Source organism: Diabrotica virgifera, chromosome 10 (genome assembly GCF_917563875.1).
Source record: "Diabrotica virgifera virgifera chromosome 10, PGI_DIABVI_V3a".
Taxonomy (NCBI): Eukaryota; Metazoa; Arthropoda; class Insecta; order Coleoptera; family Chrysomelidae; genus Diabrotica; species Diabrotica virgifera.
In genome coordinates, this window is record NC_065452.1 from 68,369,940 (window position 1) to 68,395,097 (window position 25,158).

The following is a 25,158-nucleotide window of genomic DNA, read 5'->3' on the forward strand; positions in this document are numbered from 1 at the left end:
ACTTAAAAAACAAAGTCAAAAAAAGGAAAATGCCATAAAAAGCAGTATCATGCAAACTGGAGGAGGCCCGCCATTAAAAGGGGATCTCGAAATAAAAATTATTTCTATTATTGGAGATGCTGCGGTGTATGGCATGGAAAGTTCGCGTACTGATCCTCTAGACAGTGAGGATGTCAACGAACCTCCAGAGGAATTGCTGGTACAGCGAGCATCAACCAGCACCACCACTGCTCACTTAAGTGAATTGGAGGATGTAGGATTCGAAGAACATTGTTACACAAAGGTAAGGTTTTTTATGGTATGATATGTTATTATAGACTATTGATTATGTTCAAAATTAGAGTGCTAAAAGTTCATAGAACTCACCCTAATTCGCCCTGTGCCTAGGGACTAATTCACTCCTTTCTCAAAAACGCACCCCTTTAAATGGTAGTGTACAAGAATTCATCTGTACTTATTAGATATCTTTTAAAACACCCTTTAATTATCTACGTTAATTTCTTTCAATTATTTAAATGTTACCATAAACAAATATCTTTCGTTACATAAATATTATTGACCTAGATTGTGAGGAGTAGTTATACATACAGTCACGGTCGGTGTTTACTATAAACACCTTTCAGGGTCGTCGCTGACTCGGCACTTTCAAATATACTTATACAATCAAAACATAGTAAGGGAATCCACATTCCACATTCCACATTCGTCATTATACTTTCTTAGACGTAAGATTATTCATATTCAAATAGTATCATCTCCACTCCGCGAGACGACGTCGCGTAGCTCGCTACCAGCTTATACTCATGCAAGTATAATAAAACAACTTAAGCAGTGATACGACTATTAATCATTCCACCCCTCGGATAAGGGTTAACCACCCTTACCGGGAGAAGAGGGTCCTAGTAACCCTGGACCATTATATGGCGATCCAAGACCAGGGAAGAAAGTCTGGAAAGACGTCACAGGGCTGGTAAACGAGAAATGGAGAAAAACGTCAATGTTCTGGTACCTCGACCACCCTAGAATACAGTGTGGTATGTAGAAAGGATGGAGACAGCAGGCCTGACATGGAGCTAAATGGACAATGGTATGGAAAATGAAACTTGGTATGGAGATGGAACATCGTGGGACAATGGACAATACCATGGAACGTGCATCGAGAACTTTTGGTGATACGAACACAAACGTTTAAAAGTGGTGAGTCGATATTTTGTTCTTATGGTATTTCCACGATATTTCATAACAAATGAATAGTATAGCAGTAATGTAAGGTATATTTCTAGTATTTTTATCTATTTATTTTTAATTATCTTTATGGGTATTATTGGAATTTTTTTATCACAAATATTAAAGTTATTCACATGGCATATTACCATTATTATTTGAGGTATATATTATTTATATTATTCATTACGAGGGTACATTTTTGCAATTTTTTTTATGATTTTAATATTTGCTATCGTAAATATACACTATAAATATAAATATACGATATAATTATATAACAAATATACGCTATATGCATAATACATTTACATTATTATTCTAACTACTTATTTACAAGGGTTAATATAACGTTATTTATTATTGAACTTTTATTTATTATTATTGCAATTTTTTTTACATATTTTTACCATATATTGACGTATTATTTTATCTCGTTATTTTTTTTTACTATATATCTATATACTACATATCTATATACACCGTAAGACTATCGAATTTATATTTTCGCTAAGAAGTGCAGGAACTGAGGATAGAAAAATTATGTATAAATGAGTAGCAACAAAGTTACTTGGGAATATTTTGTCAAAATAGTTGAGGAAATTGCGCAAGAAGTAGGAAGACAAAGCAGAAGGGTCTTAAAGAAAAAAGTACCGAAATCTAAGGACATACAGGAAGAAGTAACGACACAGCTAATTAAATCTTATAACAAGTTCACGCACTTAACTAAGAAAAACTGGGAAGCACTTTCGGACAAACAGAGGGAAGCGTGCAACAAATATTTTGGAAAAATCAGAGACAAAGTTATACGCTCATTTCAAGCAGTAAATGTAAGAACAGTGGTTCCAAATTCAATACATCAACCAATCGACAAGGAAGTTGAAGAGGAACAAAGCGACGAGGAAGTAGAAGAAGAAATAATTAACGACGAAATAGAAGAGGAAAAAGGTGACATAAAACAAGATATAACAATATTAAACATGGCTCTGACAATCAATGAATTTTTGAATATCGCAAGCAAGATATTGCCCAACGAGTTCGATGGAAGCGCAGGGAAATTACAACCATTTTTGGACGCATTAGAACTACTTGGAAAATTGGCAGAAGGTCATGAAGACACAGCTGTAACGCTAATAAAAACACGACTTACCAATAAGGCTAGGAACCTAATAACCACGGAAGATACGATTCCACGGATAGCTGAAGCACTGAAGAAAGAACTAAGAGGTGATAATCCGAAGAATTTAATAGCCAAATTAGCCAAGAAAAGGCAAGGGCATAGAGATGCAGCAGTGTACGCATCTGAAGTGGAAGAGTTAGCAGAACAATTAAAAGTAGCATACATAGCGGAATGAATGCCACTGGAGTTAGCGAAGAAATATACGACGGAAACAGTAGTAACAACAATGAAACGAAACGTTAATGCAGAGAAAGCTAAGCTAATACTGGAAGCAGGTAACTTTACATCACCGCAGGAAGTAGTATCTAAATTTTTATCGATCGATACGACTGAAGAAAATGCACAAGGAAGAGTCTTAAATTATAGGACAAACTACGAGAATAGGAGAGGACAGCAGCAATACAGAAGAGGATACCATAACAAATATGACAGAGGAAGAAGAAATAACTTCGGACAACGGAACGAAGGAGAAGCAACGGACAATCAACGAAATTATTCGAACAGAGGATACAGATAATTTAACGGGGATTTAACGGGGAATTAAACGGGGAGGGGGTGTAGCGATGGATCGCCTCCCCCCAACATCGCCCTACCCCCCCGCAACAAAGGGTTGCTAAGAGACCAAGGAGCTCTCATGAGCAGACTAGGTCATACAGCAATGTCACAAAAGTATTCAGGATAGCGGTGGCACACAGACACCATCCGGATACTCAACTAGATCAGGCTCACGCAGACCTGATCATCAACAAACTAAAGCTAGCAGTGGATGAAGCTCCTGTTGGAAGTCAAAATCAACTGCTACAGTTCCATAAAACATCGTTTAGCGCAGGTACTCTGTGGGTAAACTGTGCTAACGAACATACCAAAAAATGGACTACTGAGGTGGTAAGGACTATGGAGGGCCTGTGGGAAGGAGTCAACTTAAATGTGGTCGATCCCAGCCACATGCCCAAACGCCCTATGGTCCTCGCCCGCATCCCCGAGAAAGAGGCTGAAGAATCAACAGTCAGAACCCGTTTAGAGAGGCAAAATGAAGACCTTAAGACGGAAGACTGGTTGTTGAAAAATCGGAAGGTCGGAGAGGACATGCAAATCCTCGTATACACGATCGACGAGCTCTCCTATAAAACATTGAAGGCTGCTAATTTCAAGGCGTATTACAGACTTGAAAAGATATCCTTCAAAACCATCAGAGGCATTGATGGCTCCAATCAGAATCCTGCAAGCGAATCTCCAGCACAGTAAGTCAGCTTCGGCAGAACTTACTGTCGCCATGAGAAGGTTTGATGTAGCCTTGATACAAGAACCCTGGGTTTACAAGGGAAAAATAAGAGGTCTATCGGGTATTGGTGGAGAGCTTATATATAGCCGATCTGCCGATGTCCCGAGAACTTGCATAATAGTCAAACGAAACATCAAAACACTGCCGTTGTTAAATCACTGTTCCAGGGATTTAACCACGGTAAAGATGAAGATCATGGATGGAGGAGGGGTGAAGCAGATAGTTTTCGGATCAGCATACCTCCCATATGATGATCCCGAACAACCACCATCAAGGGAATTGGAGCAGCTAGTGAGAGATTGCAGGAAAAATGGATTGCAATTGATCATTGGCTGTGATGCGAATGCGCACCATCTGACTTGGGGCAGTACAAACACCAATGCAAGAGGTGAGTCAGTACTACAGTTTATAATGCAACATAATTTAGACATATTAAACGTAGGAAACAAACCAACCTTCGTGACTTCACGACGGAAGGAGGTGATTGACATAACAGTTGCCACGACTAACGTGGCTAGAACTGTGAAAAACTGGCATGTCTCAGATGAGGTGTCCTTTTCAGACCATCGACACATTTGTTTTGAAATGACAGGCAATGAGCTTATCAAGGAAACTTATCGTAATCCTCGTAAAACAAACTGGGAAGCATATCAAGCAGACATAGAATATAGCTTAGGCAGGATTAACGGGAAGATAAGGCATACATTGGACCTAGACATGGCTGCCGAACAATTTCAAGAGATTGTCACGTCAGCGTTCGAAGACAACTGTCCGGAGATAGTGAGGAATTCCAACAGGAAAGTTCCCTGGTGGAATCATAATCTTGCAAATCAAAGGACAGAGGTTAGACGAAAATTTAATTTCGCCAAAAGGTCAGGCGAGTGGGGCGATTATCGCAAAGCTCTGACTGACTACAATAAGGAACTGAGAAGGGCAAAAAGAGAATCGTGGAGAAGGCATTGTGAAGAGATAGAAGGGACTTCAGAAATGGCAAGGCTCCATAAAGTTCTCTCAAAGGACCCTCAGATAAGTATTCCCTCTCTCCAAAAAGAGTCAGGTGAATACACTCAGAATGGTGAAGACACCCTGAAAGAGCTTTTCAGGGTGCACTTTCCTGAGTCTGAGACAAAACTGATACCACTAGACACATGGCAAACCGGACTGGATATCATGAATTATGGTTCTAGGGAAAACTGGCATGTGGCAAAAGAAGTTATAAACCAGGACAAAATCAAATGGGCAATAAACTCATTCGAGCCATATAAATCACCGGGTCCGGACGGAATTTATCCAATACTTCTACAGAAGGGAAACGACCTTCTTTTCAAAAAATTGTGTAAGATACTGCAGGCTAGTTTAGGGCTGGGGTACATACCAAAATCATGGAGGCTGATAAGGGTGGCTTTTATACCCAAACCTGGCAAAATCGGACAGGAAAGGGCCAAATCTCTGCGGCCATTAAGTCTGATGTCATTCGTACTAAAGACCTTAGAAAAACTGCTCGATAGGCATATCAGGGACGGTGTATTGGTTGAAAGTCCGATACATCAGGGACAATATGCATATCGAGCGGGAGTCTCCACAGAAACGGCACTGCACCATCTTGTACAGAGAGTGGAGTACGTTCTAGAAAACCAAGAGGTGATGTTGGGTGCATTTCTCGATATTGAGGGAGCATTTGACAACACCTCCTACGAAGCGATCACAAGGGCGATCCGTCTAAAAGGAATAGACGAAACAAGCTGTAGATGGATAGACTGCATGCTGAGAAGCCGTGTGATATATGCTACGTTGCTAGGGGATACAGTGTCAGCTCAGGTAGCCAGAGGCTGCCCACAGGGGGGAGTCTTATCTCCTCTATTGTGGAATCTGGTCATGGATGGCCTGATCGCTAGACTCGACAACGATAGGCATCACGTCCTGGGCTATGCGGATGACCTAGTCATCTTAGCCCACGGAAAATTTAATGGTACAGTCAGAGATCGAATGCAACAGGCTCTGACCGTAGTTACAGAATGGACTTCAAATGTAGGGCTTAACATCAGTCCTCTAAAGTCCAAAATCATGAAATTTACTAAAAGAAGGAATTCAGAGGAATTGGGTCCTGTAAGTCTAAATGGTGTACATTTAAATCTGGTGAGTGAAGTAAAGTATCTCGGGATAATATTAGACTCAAGACTTACTTGGAATCAGCAGATAGAAAGAATAACGAAGAGGGCGGTATCTACGTTAATGGTAGCCAGACGTACTCATGGAAAAATGTGGGGTTTGAGACCAGACATGGTATATTGGACTTATAACACGGTGGTAAAACCCACAATTACATATGCATCAGTGGTATGGTGGCCAAAAGTGCAGCAAAAAAGTGCCATCATCAAATTAAGCAAGGTGCAAAGACTTGCTTGTCTCGGGATCACGGGGGCTATGAGGGGCACACCTACGGCAGCTATGGAGGCACTACTGGATCTCCCTCCTTTACATATAACAATAAGAGGTGAGGCGAGAATGGGCTATTATAGACTGCGAGAAAACCTGAGCAACGTACCAGTTAAATCAGGACATAGTAAAATAACGAATGAAACTAATGATGCCGAATGGATGATGATTTCTGACCATATGACATCAAGATATATGCCTGAAGTACCTTTTCAAGTGGACATTTGCCCACGAGACGAATGGGACAGAGGAAACTCTCGACCCAGACTGCGGGGTTGCACCTGGTATACGGACGGGTCTAAAGCTGCAGACGGTTCGGGCGCAGGAATATTCTGTAGTGGTGGAAATTTCAACATTTCTATTCCACTGGGAGAATGTACCTCCGTATTTCAGGCAGAGATTTTTGCAATCTTGCAGTGTGCAAGAGAAAACAACCTGAGGGCATTCGAACTGCAGCGGGTTAACATATGCACAGATAGCCAAGCAGCCATTGGGGCTCTTATAAGCCCTAAGGTGAACTCTAGGCTGGTGTGGGAATGTCGACAAGAACTTGATAGACTGGCACAACATAACAGTGTTATACTGGTATGGGTTCCAGGTCATCGGGGCATATACGGCAATGAAAGAGCTGATGCACTTGCCAAGAGAGCATCAGCTACAAAATACCTGGGTCCAGAGCCGGCCGTGGGAGTGCCAAAAAGCACCGTCCGTGAACGAAAAAAAGCCTGGATTCGAAGCCAACACAACTCACACTGGGAGAGTGTACCCGGTCACACACATGGCAAGATGTATATCGGACGGACATGTGCTAGTAGAGCTGAGTTACTGCTGAAAACAAGCAGGAATCAGCTCAGAGTCATAACAGGTTTCCTCACTGGACATGCGCCAGTTAAGGGTCACCTGCATACAATGGGGCTGTTTCATGGAGACTTGAGCTGCAGACTTTGTAACAGAGAACCTGAAACAGTCAACCATATTTTGCATGACTGTGAGGCATTGGATCGGAGGCGGCAAACACTTTTCGGAGACATCGAAATGACTCCAAATTTATATGGAACCCACCCACTAGACCTGTACAAGCTGGTACAGGGTTCCAGAATTCTGGAATGGGTTTCATAAACGAATGGAAGATGTACAATAAGCCAAGTGGCTGCAGTACAACCGGTTCACAACAGACGGCTTCCAGGAGAAAAAAAAAAAAAAAAAAAAAAAGGGCATAGAGATGCAGCAGTGTACGCATCTGAAGTGGAAGAGTTAGCAGAACAATTAAAAGTAGCATACATAGCGGAATGAATGCCACTGGAGTTAGCGAAGAAATATACGACGGAAACAGTAGTAACAACAATGAAACGAAACGTTAATGCAGAGAAAGCTAAGCTAATACTGGAAGCAGGTAACTTTACATCACCGCAGGAAGTAGTATCTAAATTTTTATCGATCGATACGACTGAAGAAAATGCACAAGGAAGAGTCTTAAATTATAGGACAAACTACAAGAATAGGAGAGGACAGCAGCAATACAGAAGAGGATACCATAACAAATATGACAGAGGAAGAAGAAATAACTTCGGACAACGGAACGAAGGAGAAGCAACGGAGAAGCAAGAACAGAGGATACAGACAATTTAACAATCAAACATACAGAGGAAACTGGAGAGGAGGATGTAACAGGAACGTAAGGTTACTAGAGATAGAGGACAGTCAAGAAGAACAAGAAAACCAGCAGTTGGGGTTTTGAATAAACAAGAAGTTGGAAGTACACAGTCAGAAATAAAATATAACATTTACAACTTCGACCTAAACCTAACGAACTTTGTACGAATGAAAACAGGAATCCTTGAAAACACAAGCACCTTTATCATAGACACAGGAGCTGATATTTCAATACTAAAATGTTCACAAGATTTTATGAAGGAACAGGTGAAACCAAACACAAAGGCGAAAATAAAAGGAGTCACTAAAGGAGAGTTGCAAACAATGGGAGAAGTTGAGACAACACTAGAAGTAAAAGGAACTTGATTCGAACACATCTTTCAATTGGTAGAACCTAACTTTCCAATTCCAACAGACGGAATCATTGGGAGAGACTTTATTTCTAACTTTCAATGTATACTGGACTACGCAAACCTTAAAATGCACATTAAAGAGGACAACGATTGTTACATTAGTACGAAAATTCTGGATAATATAGATAATGACACCATAATAATACCACCCCGATGTGAAATTTACAGAATAGTCAAAATTTTTCAAACGCTAAAGAACGACAGGATAGTGGAGCAACAAGAAATACAACCAGGAATATTCATAGCAAGAGCAATTATTTCAAGTAATAATCCATACATCAAAATTTTGAACACAACATACGAAACAGTAAATGTAGAGGCAATCACAATCAGGACGTTGCACATTAAACTATTCAACATATATAGACTAGTCAACGACAGCAAGGATAGAAAAAAAGAATTACGAGAATCACTCAAATTAGACATACCAGAATACATACGAGATAACTTAGTATCGTTATGCGAAGAATATTCAGACATATTCGCCCTAAGGCATGATATGTTAACCTGTAACAATTTCTACGAACAGAAACTAAGAGTTAAAGACCAAACTCCGGTATATATCAAGAATTATAGGACACCTCATGCGCAAACAGAGGAATTAAATCGACAAGTACAAAAACTAAGAGACCAAGGAATCATAGAACCATCTACATCCGAGTACAACAGCCCAGTAGTACTGGTACCGAAAAAAGCTATAGATGGAGGAAAAGCATGGAGATTATGCATAGATTTTAGACAATTGAACAAGAAGATAGTTACAGACAAATTCCCATTACCAAGAATAGATTCGATATTAGATCAACTAGGAAGAGCAAAATGGTTTTCAGTTATAGACTTAATGTCAGGTTTTCATCAAATACAATTAGAAAAGTCATCGAGAAAATACACATCGTTTAGCACGGAAAACGGAGCATTTCAATTTACCAGATTACCTTTTGGATTAAATGTAAGCCCGAATAGCTTTTCAAGAATGATGTCAATAGCATTTTCAGGATTAACACCAGACAAAGCATTTCTTTACATGGATGACATAGTAGTGATAGGAATATCTGAAAAACATCACCTAGACAACCTGAAAAAGACATTTGAGACATGTCGAAAATTCAATTTGAAACTTAACCCAGGAAAATGTCAATTTTTTAGAAGGGAAGTAACATATTTAGGACATGATCTTTCTCAAGAGGGAGTATCACCCGACAAAGCGAAGTATGCAGCAATTGAACAATACCCGACACCTAAGACAGCGGAAGAAACAAAGAGATTTGTAGCATTTTGCAACTATTACAGACGTTTTATTAAAAATTTTGCGGAAATATGCAGACCACTCAACAGATTATCGAGGAAAGGAGTAGAATTTTTTTGGTCTGAGGAGTGTGAAAAAGCATTCAAAAAGCTTAAATCATCTCTGACGGAACCACCAATCTTAAAATATCCTGATTTCAACAAACAGTTTATCCTAACAACAGACGCATCCAATGAGAGTTGTTCAGCAATCCTAAGTCAAGATTACAACGGAATAGACCTACCTATAGCATATGCATCAAGAAGTTTTAGTAAAGGAGAAGGCAATAAACCTATAATCGTTAAGGAATTATTAGCGATCCATTGGGGAATTAATTATTTTAAATGTTATCTATATGGAGCACCAATATTCAAAGTAAAAACAGACCATAAACCTTTGACACACCTATTTGCAATGAAAGAACCAACCTCAAAACTCACGAGGATCAGATTAGACCTAGAAGAATATGACTTCGAGATAGAATATATAACAGGGAAAAGTAACTACGCAGACAGCCTTTCAAGAATAACATTGCATCAACTAAAGAACCTATACATAGACAACACCCATATACTAGCTATAACAAGAGCTCAAGCAAGAGAAAAGGAGAAAGAAGCAAGACAAACAAAGGCTGAAAGTGAACTCGCACTACAGCCAGAAGCCACCAAACAGACAGTAAGGAAGGTACTAAATAATTTAGAGGCGCATAGACTACCAATTTTGTCCTTTGGAGCAGAACTAATCTCACCAAGACTGAGCATTAGGGCCAAAAACAAAATAAAATGCAGCAAAAGCATAGCCACAGGATTGGATCATTTCGATTTAAACCAAGCGTTGGCACAGCTTGATAAGCTGGCGGTAGAGAATGCAGTACGTAAAGTAAAGATATACGTAAATGATATTATTTTTAAATTGTGCACAATTGATGAATTTATTAAAGAAGGAAATAAAAAATTGAAGAATATAGAAATATACATATGTGAAGTACCAGAAACAATAAAAGATGACAAAGAAAAACACAGATTAATAGAAGAATACCATAATCACCCGATGTTCGGAGGACACGTAGGGAATAATAGACTAATAAAGAAGCTAAAGGCAAGATTCCGATGGAAAAATTTGGAAAAAGACGTAAGAAAATACGTTAAACAATGCCACAAATGTCAAATTAACAAACCGAAAAGAACACATGTCGAAGAGTTCGTGATATCGGACACATCTTCCAAACCATGGGACATAGTATACATAGATACAATAGGTCCATTCACTAGAAGTAATGAAGGTAATAGATACTGTATCACAATGTTGTGTGAACTGACAAAATACGCGGTCAGCATACCAGTGTGCAATAAAGAAGCAGAGACAATAGCACAAGGAATCTTTGATCATTTCATACCAACATACGGACTCATGAAGCAAATAAGAACAGACCAAGGCACAGAGTATAAGAACGAAGTAATGCAGGAATTAACAAAGCTATTAAAAATAGAGCACAACTTTTCAACGGCATACCACCCACAGTCCATTGGAAGTTGCGAAAAACTACACAGAACGTTGAACGAGTATGTAAGAGCATTCATAGACGAAGACAGAGAAAATTGGGATGTGTGTTGCAGAATGTTCACATACTGCTACAATACAACCCCTAACGCGAGTTATAGTACAACGACCGCTACCATCCAGTATATTCTACCACGTGGAATCAACACGAGGCTACGCAGCGTCGCAGCGTTGAACATTCTGGACCTAATTGCGACGTATTGGACAGCAAGATCAGCAATTATAAAATTATAAAACACCATGTAAAAATCAATATTTTTCAGTCTGATTAAAATCTCTAAATAAAAGTCTAATTTAAATGTTAAAGTAAAGTCTGATTTTAAATTATTGAGTTGTAACTAAAATCTTTGTTTGTCGAAATAAAAGTTTTAATTGTGAAGTTCAGTTTTTTAAAAAAGTGTTTTTCCAAAGAACATTCATAATTGGCGCAGAGTCAGTACGGAAGTGGAAGAGTCTTTACAGATCCTCGTCACTTTTAAGTGTTTGTCCACTGTTCCAAGAACCAGCCCCAGGGAAACCGTTGCAGAGTTCACCCGAGGGAATTAGCAGTTAGAAATAGAAGTTAGGAGCCTTCAGGAGCAAAGGAATGCACATCGGCATCGTCTTTATCCTGTAAGCGATTTTTATTATTACTTAGAATTAAGAAGATTAATTTTTGAAAGAGATATTAATAAATCAGACTCCCCTGAGTCCTTAGATTGAATCAGAGCTAGATTAAGAAGATAAAAACAAAGATTTGAATAAATTAATAGAAAGATTAAAATAATTTAGAAATATCTCCTCTAAGTCCTTAGATTGACTTTAGAGCCAGATTTAGAAATTTATTTAAAGAAAAATTTGAATAGCTTAATAAATACTATATATTAATAAACACTAGAGATTAATAGATAAATAATAAGCAGTTTAAGATTGATATATTTGAAATTACTATACGTATTTGACTATTGACTATATATATTGAAATTTTTTTTAAATATGGCAGTTCCACAATTTGACGTGAAAAATTTATGCATTCTTCCAAATTTCGACGGAAACCCAAATGAATTACATGAATTTATTAAAGTTTCTACAATACTTCTAAACCATTATTATGATAGACTAAATGCAGCTAATATCCAAAATAAATTTTTGCTTCATGGTATTATAAGTAAATTAACAGGTAGAGCCAAAGAAGTTATATCTGTATATGGATGCGAAACTTTTGACGAAATAAAAAATGCATTAATTCAAAATTTTGGAGACCAAAGAGACGAAAATTCGCTTACAAGAGACTTAGTAAATTTAAGACAAGGAGCAACAGAATCTATCATGCATTTTTACGAAAAAATAATGGGACTTTTAAGCTGTATCAACAATTACTTAGAATTACATACTGTAAATGCCGACATTAAAAGAAGCAAACAGGAATTTTTCCGTCAACAAGCTCTTACAACATTTTTAGCAGGCCTACGAGAACCAATGGGCTCTGTTATCAGAGCAATGAGACCAGGAAGTTTAGCTACGGCGATACAATACGTACAGGAAGAAAATAATGTTAGATATCTTCAAAAAAATCAAATAAGTCAACCTTCAACATCAGGAAGAAGCGAAAATTATCAAGAACGCCGACCTCAGAGACAGCAAATGCCTTTACCTGTCCAAAAACCATTTTATCAACAGCAAAATTTTGCACCTCCGCAATGGCAGCAACCAATCAGGCAATTCTACCCACAGAATCAGTTTCAACAACCACATCGACAACAAAACTTCAACCAATTTAGACAAAATTCAAACCCTCCAGCATTCAGGACCCAGAACCAGTCAAATGTATGGGCACCCAAACCCGGACAGCCAAAGCAGCCTAGACCAACACCTATGAGTGGAATATCAGAAACCACAACCGGAGGCCGTCAAAAATTTACACCAAATTACCGAGCACAACCAAAATTCACCGTAGAAGAACTTTACAATATACAATGCCACGGAGATGAGCAAGAAGAGAATGCCTACTACAATGATTACTATGAACCCGAATACGACAATTTTCTACAAGATACATACGAAAATCAACCAACCGAATACGAAGAAAACGTAAATTTTCGAGAGGAACCACCAGAAGCAGCCGAAACGTAATTGAACTTCATTCATTTCCCGACAAGAAGGAGCTACCTTACATTGAAATTTCTGAGCCTTCTTTACGACTTTTAATCGATACAGGATCCACAAAGTCATTTCTTAATCCACAAATAGCTTCTTCATATTTTCCAAATTATATAAAACACGAACCCTTCGTCGTCACATCAATTTTTCAAAATTATGCCCAAAAATATTGTGCTGAAATTCCTTCATTTTCAGAATTTAATTCTGACAGCAAAATGAAATTTTATCTCTTCAAGTTTCACAAAACTTTCGATGGTCTTATTGGCCTCGATAATCTAAAACTCTTCGAAGCCCAATTAAACTTTCCTAAATCACTTCTAGTTACAAAAGATTATACAATCCCTATCAAATATTATGAAACAAACAAAACACAATTTTATTCCATCCATTTGGAACCAAATTCAATTAGCCAAGTCAAAATTCCAGTCAAAGAAGAAAAAGGAACCATCATTATTCCAACTCAAAAAGTACAAGGCGTCGTAGTACGAGAAGCCCTTACTAACGCCGAGAACCACCTCGCCTGGACCGAAATTGCCAACTTCACGTCAGAACCCATTCACCTTTCTCTTATGGAACCACTCGAAAGCCAGAAAATAGACATTCAAGATTTCCATATATATTCCATGGAAACAACCTCCGGACCAGACTACAGACAAGATATCGACGACTTAATTAAAACCGAACATCTTAACGAAGAAGAAGAGGATCAAGTTCGCCAGCTATGCCGAAAATTCTCCGATATATTCCACCAACCAGACACTCCTGTCAGCTTTACTAACGAAGTTAAACACCACATAAGAACCAAGGATGAAGAGCCTGTATATACGAAATCATACCGGTATCCGTATGTGCACAAAGAAGAAGTAAAGAAACAAATCTCTTCAATGTTAGAGCAAGGGATCATTCGACCAAGCCAATCGCCATGGTCCTCGCCCATTTGGATTGTGGGAAAGAAACCAGATTCATCCGGTAAAATAAAGTGGAGGATAGTGGTAGATTATAGAAAGATCAACGAGAAGACAATTGACGACCGATACAGAATTCCTCACATTAGCGATATTTTGGACAAATTGGGAAGATGTCAATATTTTACGACCCTCGACTTAGCGAGCGGATTTCATCAAATCGAGATGGCTGAAGAAGACATTCCCAAAACAGCATTTAATGTGGAAAGTGGACACTATGAATATTTAAGAATGCCATTTGGACTTAAGAACGCTCCGTCCACGTTCCAACGTATGATGGACAACGTATTGAAGGGACTTCAAGGAGAAATATGTCTCGTCTATATGGATGACGTAATAGTATACTCAACATCACTACAGGAACACATAGTAAATCTCACAAAAGTATTCCAACGATTGAGAGAAGCCCGACTAAAAATCCAAGTTGACAAATGCGAATTCTTAAAAAAGCAAGTTAATTTTCTGGGACACGTAGTCACACAAGAAGGAATAAAACCGAATCCAGCGAAAATTGAAGCAATAGAAAAATATCCAATACCGAAAACAGCAAAAGAAATTAGAGGATTCCTTGGACTCTTGGGATATTACAGAAAATTTATTCGAGACTTCGCAAAAATCACAAAACCTCTAACAAGATGCTTGAAAAAGAACGCAAAGATCGAATATACACCCGAATTTGTAGAATGCTTTGAAACATGCAGGAAATTATTAATGAATAATTTCAATATCCAGATTTTTCCAAACCGTTTAACCTCACAACAGATGCCAGCAATTTTGCTATCGGAGCAGTACTTTCCCAAGGACCAGTTGGCAGTGATAAACCAATTGCCTTCGCTTCCAGGACACTAAATGAAACTGAGACCAAATACTCAACAATAGAAAAGGAAATGCTAGCAATGGTGTGGGCAACTAAGTATTTCCGACCCTACCTATTTGGAAGGAAATTTAAAATACTTTCAGACCACCGTCCCTTGCAATATCTATTTTCCCTAAAGGAACCCAACTCCAAACTAGTACGTTGGAGATTAAAATTAGAAGAATTTGACTACGAGGTAATTTACAAAAAAGGAAAAGCTAATACCAATGCCGACGCACTGTCTCGAATCGAAATTCACACAAAGGAAACTAAGGACATCGATTCACAAATTAAGGAAGTCTTTGACGACTTAGTAGACATGGAAGACGATGGATGGTCAACGACTAATAATCCAGATGCAGATCGAATAATCGACGAGATTGTAGAAGAAAAAGCAACAGAATTAATCCAAAAAAACATCCCAGAAGACACTGTTGAAAACGAAGATCAAAACATCCAAGAAGACACTGTTGAAAACGAAGATCAAAACATGGATGAAGACGGAAATGAAACAATACATACAGCAGTAGAAAACCCAATTCTTGGTATACCTATTTCGGAAAAACCACTTAACTTCTACAATAACCAAATTATAGTCAAAATCGTCAACTACAATCCACGACCTCCAGCAATTATACAAACCTTTCCGAATAAAAGACGTTATCATATCCAGCTATCGAAAAATCAGCTTAAAGCTGATACCATAAAAATTTTTAAGGAACACCTCAACCCGAAAAAGAAGTATGCAATTTTATTTGAAGCAGAAGCAGAAGTTTTTGCAGAAATTTGCGAAATTATCAGAAAAACTTTTAAGAACAACGCATATGACTTAGTAAAATGTAATCTTTTATTGGAAGATGTTAACCTAGAAGAACAACAAAAGGAAATTATAAAAAACTATCATGAAGGTAAAACGAACCATAGAGGAATAGCTGAAACAGAAAGCCAAATAAGAAGAAAATATTACTGGCCTAATATGAAGAAAGACATAGAAGATATCATAAACTTCTGCAATATATGTCAAGAAAATAAATATGACAGACTTCCTCCTAAACCAAAATTTATGGTTACACCAACTCCCACTAAACCACTGGAAATAGTTCACAACGATTTATTCCAGGCTGATGGACAGAAGTTTCTAACCATAATAGACGCATTTTCGAAGTATGGACAAGCCTATCCAATAAATGGAGGAAACGCAATCAATGTACTCAACGCCCTACTAATTTTTATAACCCATCATGGACTCCCAACAATGATAGTAGCCGATAATGGTACGGAATTCAAAAATGGAGTAATACAAGAATTTGTAGACTCCCATAAAATCTCAATCCACTATACGACACCAGAGAATCCGCAATCCAACGGGATGATTGAGAGATTTCATTCTACATTAATCGAACATCTTCGAATCCTAAGGAACACCAAGGCAAAGCTCCCGATAAAAGAACAAATGCTATACGCTATAATTGGGTACAATAATTCCATACATTCCGCAACGAAGTTACGACCCATTGACATATTAAACGGCCATATCGACGCAAAAGATCCCTTTGACGTTGACATACAGAAAGTAATACTGAATAATTATATTCAAAATCATAGAGAGATAACAAAGGAATTATACAAGGAAGTAAATCAGCATATACAAGAAAATAAAATAAAGTCATCGAAAATAGAAACAAATCGAGACAAGACCCTATTACGTATAAACCAAGTACAAAAATTTATACCCGAAAAACAGTCACTAGGAATAAATTACTTCCACGATATTCTGCAAAACTTATAAAGAAAAATAACGAAGTTACTGTAAAAACATCAAAAGCTACAGTACATAAGAAGAACATAAAACATCAACCTAAATCAAAAACTAATTCGGAACCTTCCCCACAAGATCAGCCAGACGATAGGAAAGAAATTAAAGATGAAAGAAACTGAAAAACAAACCAGAAATAATTCCCCTCAACCTGGGACAAGCAAGGATTTAGATTACTAACAGACAACAAAAAAAAATGATAAAGAAAAAAATAAATTTAACTTTTCAAAATATCCAGAGTTATTAAATTCAAGAGCAAACGTTCCAGATAAATCGCGAATACTTCCCAAAAATTAGGACTACAGAAATTCAAACCATTCAGGATAGACCACATCCCTTTAGAAAAATTCCATAAAATCTCCGAAGGAAGAAGAACATCCAGAAAAATAACCCAAAATTATGGAACCATAGCCATAGCCATTTTGGTTAACTCCTGTATAGATATTTATTAAAATTATTTGCCTTGTATATGTTACAGATACAAAAAACAAATTCTAGCAACGTAATTCCAAGAGATGCCAATCCAAAAGTTTTGTTCATCCCTTACAAAACTTCTTCAGGGGATGGAGTAGTTATAGTACAACGACCGCTACCATCCAGTATATTCTACCACGTGGAATCAACACGAGGCTACGCCGCGTCGCAGCGTTGAACATTCTGGACCTAATTGCGACGTATTGGACAGCAAGATCAGCAATTATAAAATTATAAAACACCATGTAAAAATCAATATTTTTCAGTCTGATTAAAATCTCTAAATAAAAGTCTAATTTAAATGTTAAAGTAAAGTCTGATTTTAAATTATTGAGTTGTATCTAAAATCTTTGTTTGTCGAAATAAAAGTTTTAATTGTGAAGTTTAGTTTTTTAAAAAAGTGTTTTTCCAAAGAACATTCATAATTCGCGTATCATGGATACACACCGTTCGAACTGTTATATGGCAGGAAGGTTAACCTACCGGAAGACCTTACACAGGAGATTCAACCATGTTACAATATAGATGCCTACTACAATGAGTTACGATACAAACTACAAAGCGCACACGAGAGAGCTAGAACCTTCTTATTAAAAAACAAAAAAGAGCGGCAAGAAAAGAATAAGCTCAAAGCAACACCTCAACACTTTAAAATAGGAGACCTGGTCCTGGTAAAAAGGGAAGAGAATGGTAAGTTTGATAGTCTTTATGTAGGCCCCTTCACAATAACAGAAGTAAATAACGTTAATTGTAAAATCAGAATAGAAAACAATAAAATCAAGGAAATACATAAGAATAGATTATATGCTTACAATCCGAAAACACAGTGAGTGACAAGTGTAATGAAACAATGTTGTTAAACGAACATTTTTATTTTTATTTATGTATTTACGTAGTTTTAGGAAAGTTTTTATATAAAATAAAATTTTTTTGTATTGATTACAACACAGTATTGGTTGGTAGCACTACTTGCAAAATTTTCTTCCCCGTAGTCAGGAAATTCTTAGGAGGGAAAGGTGTACAAGAATTCATCTGTACTTATTAGATATCTTTTAAAACACCCTTTAATTATCTACGTTAATTTCTTTCAATTATTTAAATGTTACCATAAACAAATATCTTTCGTTACATAAATATTATTGACCTAGATTGTGAGGAGTAGTTATACATACAGTCACGGTCGGTGTTTACTATAAACACCTTTCAGGGTCGCCGCTGACTCGGCACTTTCAAATATACTTATACAATCAAAACATAGTAAGGGAATCCACATTCCACATTCCACATTCGTCATTATACTTTCTTAGACGTAAGATTATTCATATTCAAATAGTATCATCTCCACTCCGCGAGACGACGTCGCGTAGCTTGCTACCAGCTTATACTCATGCAAGTATAATAAAACAACTTAAGCAGTGATACGACTATTAATCATTCCACCCCTCGGATAAGGGTTAACCACCCTTACCGGGAGAAGAGGGTCCTAGTAACCCTGGACTATTATAGTAGCACTCCTCGGTTTTTTCATATTTAGAGGTCCATTGCATTGACTATATGAAACAATAAAACCCCGTTAACGTTGTAGTTCCTTTCTAAAATACATAATCAATAGCCTATTAATTGATACAAAAATTATATAATGATAATTAAAACAAAAATTATTTTCAGCTACCAGGAAAAGAAGAGATGTGTCCAGAGTTATTACCACAACCACAACAACCTCAGTTACCACAACCACAACAACCTCGAGAGTTGTTACCACGAGTTGTTGTTCAAGAGAAATTTACCACAAAACGTAGGCTGTCCAACAGTTCAGCCAATACAAGCTGGGATGAGGCTAGCTGTGATGAGGCTGCCCCTAGGGCTGGTAAAAAAATGAAAGGTATATATACATATATATATAGAAAATTGTAGTGAAATATCAGGTTTTTTGGTCAAAAAATCAAACGATTCTATTTTCTTGTTAAACTCTATATTTCACCAAGGTTATTGGCTTTTTCAGGATAACACAAATTTTTATTAAAACCAATTATTAATAATTAAAAAATACTTACAAGCAAATCGAAACTTACACAGTGGAATCGTTAAACTAGATGTCAACACATTACAGGATTAATTCAGAGAAATAATAACTTTTTCTTACCTGCTATAGACTAAATTTCACCGATATATAACCTTATGTAATTATTTTTGACGTTATTATGAAGTTTTTAAAATACTGCAATATTTACTAAGGTTACTATGAATAGTGTCAGTTTTGTATTAATAGCATATCACACCTCCGCTTGAACAGTGTCCTAAGTCAAAAAAGCAAACTATTGAGAAAAAATGTTTAAAATTTGTGCTAAAACTTTTTCGGGTTTAATTCAAAAACTGTTAAAATTAGGATAATAATTTATTTGGTCAGTTACAAATGTTTTTGAAGTTCTACAAAATAGTGTATTAATTCTGCTAAAAATATTAAAAAAAATTTATTTCAATTGTGACACTATACAGATAAAATAACGAACAATTTACGAAATATTTTATTCATCAAAAATGGCTCTTGTAGTACATAATATAATATTATTATTATCTGGTTAACAGACTTATACTTTTTAATGATTTAACTTTAAACACAAGTAACAACATTAAACAAAAACTACTGCAAAAAGAAAGATAAATAGGTAGGGTTGCCATAATTTATTAAGGCCAAATCTGGACAGTAGTGGGAGCACACAAAATAGAATTCTATTATATCAATTTATATGTTACTATCGCTAAATTTAACAACCCCACTAGTCTTATTTCTTTTTATCTCACAATTTAATATGTTTTCCATCTTTTGCGCTACTTTGCCGGTTATTAGCGCGCTCATCACTGTAATGTTGTCTTCTTAATTATATATATATATATATATATATATATATATATATATATATATATATATATATATATATATATATATATATATATATATATTGTTATATTTCTATTTGATATGAAAATTAAATTTTGATAATTATAGACAAAATTCAATTTAATATAAAATATTTTCAATTTTCTCAACCACGGGCATATAAATTTAGAACAACCTGTATACAACAAATTGTTATATTTAATTTTAAGAAGTGATTAAACGAAACTCGGGACAATGCGCTTAGAACAAACAAAGTGAATGGCGCGTACCATTATCGTTGTTCGCGGAAGGTTCGATCATTAGCCTATGCTAAATAAAACTCAAGTGAAATCGATAATAGGTCATTATCGTTGTTCGCGGAAGGTTCGATCATTAGCTTATGCTAAATAAGACTCAGTTGAAGTAGATAATAGATCATTAAATTTTGTAAATAATAGAAAGTAATTTTAGAATGGGAATTAACTATTTTCTTTTGAAATCCATTAAGCATATTTAGAAAGATTAAAAATTGGGTTTTGAGGAATACTGCGAATGAGAGTTGGTGGTGGAAGTTTGATTTGTGAATCTGGAAGGGATATTTAGAAAGTAGGGGAATGAATGACAAATAGAGATCAGAATGTTTTGAGCTGTCGAGAAGTGAAGTCCAGTAGTAGACGGTAGTGTACGGAGAGTGAGAAAGCCGGTGTAGTTCCGTGAGTGTGGAGTATCTATCGTGGAACGAGAGGTAGGCCAGGTTGAGAGTAAAAGAACCTCCTTGAGCCAAGAGTTCCCGGTAGCTGATTGCAGTTTCGAAAAAGGTAGAACACAGCATCACGACAGAAGCAGGAAACGAGAGCTATACGAGCTAGTTTCAGAGGAGAACATTACTGGAAGCCAGGACGAGGTTTTGATTGCAGCCAAGGATAGCAGGAAACGGGTCTTGTGTGAAGACATTCTCAGTTCACCAGAAAAAGGTCAGTCTCATTTGTTTGGACATGAATGTATGGGTTTTTCGTATTAAATACCACATTTAAAATTGAAGAAACATAATCAATAATATCAGAAAAGCTTCATCAAACTTAAATAGAATTGTTGCTAATAAATCATAATAGTTAAATGTTAATAAAAACTTTCAATTGGAAACCAAAAGGAAATAAGATTCCCATGTGTAAATGTTATGTTTAAGAATAATAAGATATAGCAAATATTAAGCAGTGATTGCCATTTAAATAAAATAAACAATATTTTGATTACAATTGTAACCCATATGTGTTATTATTTTACTCTTTTCTTTCCTATCCCGATTAGGAACCATTGAGAAATACTTAGAAGCCACGTATGTAAGTAATTAATTTTATAAAAAGCCCTGAGATTGAAAACATATTGATATGTGATCTGGTAAATTAATTAGATTATTATTAATGCATTGATTAAATTAAATGACATATAAAAATATTATCTCATATCAATAATCAAGATCACATCAATATATATATATATATATATATATATATATATATATATATATATATACATATATATATACATATATTCTAAGAGCTGGTGTTTGGATCTTCGATTCTATTCAAAAAATTTTTCCCAGCCCGAATTAGTGGATGTGTGAATTGTTCGTAAGGGGATTTTTCCACATTCTCTATTTCATTTGTTTGTTTTCGTACGAGTGGTCGTCCAAACCAGTACCTGTGGATCTTTTGATCACTGAGTGTGTTTCAAAGATCTACATCTTTTGTTTTTTCATAAACATTATCTTACTTACTCTAAAGTAATTAGGGAATTAAAACTTGAGAATGGCATTGTCAGGTTGGGCGTAGATTAACGTTCCTGCTATGTCTAGGTCTCGAATGTTGTTTTTTGATTGGAATGTGTCTGAAGATATTCAACCTCTCATCTTCACCGATGAGCCCATAGAGGTTGAAGAGGGCGAAACACATTTCTAAGAGCTGGTGTTTGGATCTTCGATTCTATTCAAAAAATTTTTCCCAGCCCGAATTAGTGGATGTGTGAATTGTTCGTAAGGGGATTTTTCCGCATTCTCTATTTCATTTGCTTGTTTTCGTACGAGTGGTCGTCCAAACCAGTACCTGTGGATCTTTTGATCACTGAGTGTGTTTCAAAGATCTACATCTTTTGTTTTTTCATAAACATTATCTTACTTACTCTAAAGTAATTAGGGAATTAAAACTTGAGAATGGCATTGTCAGGTTGGGCGTAGATTAACGTTCCTGCTATGTCTAGGTCTCGAATGTTGTTTTTTGATTGGAATGTGTCTGAAGATATTCAACCTCTCATCTTCACCGATGAGCCCATAGAGGTTGAAGAGGGCGAAACACATTTCTAAGAGCTGGTGTTTGGATCTTCGATTCTATTCAAAAAATTTTTCCCAGCCCGAATTAGTGGATGTGTGAATTGTTCGTAAGGGGATTTTTCCGCATTCTCTATTTCATTTGTTTGTTTTCGTACGAGTGGTCGTCCAAACCAGTACCTGTGGATCTTTTGATCACTGAGTGTGTTTCAAAGATCTACATCTTTTGTTTTTTCATAAACATTATCTTACTTACTCTAAAGTAATTAGGGAATTAAAACTTGAGAATGGCATTGTCAGGTTGGGCGTAGATTAACGTTCCTGCTATGTCTAGGTCTCGAATGTTGTTTTTTGATTGGAATGTGTCTGAAGATATTCAACCTCTCATCTTCACCGATGAGCCCATAGAGGTTGAAGAGGGCGAAACACATTTCTAAGAGCTGGTGTTTGGATCTTCGATTCTATTCAAAAAATTTTTCCCAGCCCGAATTAGTGGATGTGTGAATTGTTCGTAAGGGGATTTTTCCGCATTCTCTATTTCATTTGTTTGTTTTCGTACGAGTGGTCGTCCAAATCAGTACCTGTGGATCTTTTGATCACTGAGTGTGTTTCAAAGATCTACATCTTTTGTTTTTTCATAAACATTATCTTACTTACTCTAAAGTAATTAGGGAATTAAAACTTGAGAATGGCATTGTCAGGTTGGGCGTAGATTTACGTTCCTGCTATGTCTAGGTCTCGAATGTTGTTTTTTGATTGGAATGTGTCTGAAGATATTCAACCTCTCATCTTCACCGATGAGCCCATAGAGGTTGAAGAGGGCGAAACACATTTCTAAGAGCTGGTGTTTGGATCTTCGATTCTATTCAAAAAATTTTTCCCAGCCCGAAGTAGTGGATGTGTGAATTGTTCGTAAGGGGATTTTTCCGCATTCTCTATTTCATTTGTTTATATATATATATATATATATATATATATATATATATATATATATATATATATATATATATACAGTGAGCACGTAAAGGTTGGAATAAATTCATTTTCTCGAGAATGGACGATTTTGGAAAAAATCCCGAAACAGGTCAATTTTTATTTTTAAATTGCGACTTTTTGACATATGTGTCATACTAGTGACGTCACCCATCTGGCGTGATGACGTCATCTATAATTTTTTAAATGAGAATAGGGGTCGTGTGATAGCTTATTTGAAAGGTAATTTAATTCTCTATTCAGTAATATAAACATTAATATAATTATTTATACAGCGTGTCCAAAAAAAATTATTTAAATTAAATTTATTGACATTAAAAGAAGAATGTGTGTAATTTATTTAACTCAAAATACATTTTACTGCTATCAGAAAACAGGAAATAAAGTTTATTTAACAAATAAATATCGTTTTAGCATTTTAGCCGCCCACTCGCCTTCCTCTTTTTGAACATTTAATTTTTTTACATTTGAACATTTGATTTAAGGGAAAAGCAATGATTATTTTTCAAATAAACATTTTTTTCTGTGTTCTAAGAACCTTAAAATGTATTTTCGACTAAATAAAAATTACATGCATTCTTCTTTTTATGTCAATAAAATTAATTTAAAAAAAAATTTTTAGACACCCTGTGTAAACAGTTATGTAAATGTTTATATTATTGAATAGAGAATTAAATTACCTTTCAAATGAACTATCACACGACCCCTATTCCTATTTAAAAAAATCATCGATGACGTCATCACGCCCAGATGGGTGACGTCACTAGTATGACATATATGCCAAAAAGTCGTAATTTAAAAATAAAAATTGACCTGTTTCGGGATTTTTTTCCCAAATCGTCCATTCTCGAGAAAATGAATTTATTCCAACCTTTACGTGCTCACTGTATATATATATATATATATATATATATATATATATATATATATATATATATATATATATATATATATATATATATAGGGTGAGGCAAATAACTGGCCTATTAGAAATATCTCGAGAACTAAAGGCAACAGAATCATGAAAATTGGAATAAATGGGTTTTGAAGGATGGTCTATTAAATGAAAATATTTTCATCTCTTTGCCACTTCCGGTTATACCGGAAGTTGCTTATAACTTCGTTTTTTTTTAATGGGACACCCTGTATATTTTTATATTTTTGGATTCTCTTCGATGTCTTCTTTCTTAAAATATTAGGTTTTGTAATATTTTACAGGGTATTTTAAAAGATAATTACGTTTTTTTATTAATTTCGTAGCAATATTCACACCCTGTAGAATTGTAGTAGTTTGACATCTAGAACTCTACTTACGTTCAAATGATTTTTAATATACTCTACTATTGTTAAGAATCATCAGTATAGCTAAATTTTTAATTTTAGTATACAGGGTTGGTCGAAACTCGGAATGAGTATTTTCTGAGATTTCTTATATAGAACACCCTGTATTTTTGTATTGTAATGAAATGATATTTTATAGAACTTTTTTATTTCTTAAGCATTCCCTATACCTAACTGCTATAATTTGTGGGTTATTGGTGATTCAAGCTAAACATTAATTGCACCAAAAAATACGTAAAATTTTATTAGGTTGGCCGTGAAAATACTTAATCCCAAATAATTTTTCAGAAATAAATACATATTAATCCAGAGTGGTCCTTAAAATTACCAATAATGGTTT

General features: G+C 35.9%; 1 protein-coding gene across 1 annotated transcript; it reads left to right on the forward strand.

The window, feature by feature from the left end:
* LOC126893050 (uncharacterized) lies at positions 1 to 19,197 on the forward strand. The gene is made up of 2 exons (XM_050662990.1): positions 1 to 283; positions 18,952 to 19,197. Exons 1-2 carry the CDS (start codon positions 50 to 52, stop codon positions 19,195 to 19,197), a joined length of 480 nt encoding a protein of 159 aa, XP_050518947.1. The 5' UTR covers positions 1 to 49.
* Positions 19,198 to 25,158: the final 5,961 nt, after the last annotated feature.

Coding starts and splice junctions, on each gene's coding strand:
- LOC126893050 (XM_050662990.1), top strand. CDS start 50: ATGCAAACTGGAGGAGGCCCGCCATTAAAAGGGGATCTCGAAATAAAA. Junction 284..18,951: donor AAGAACATTGTTACACAAAG/GTAAGGTTTTTT, acceptor AATTATTTTCAG/CTACCAGGAAAAGAAGAGAT.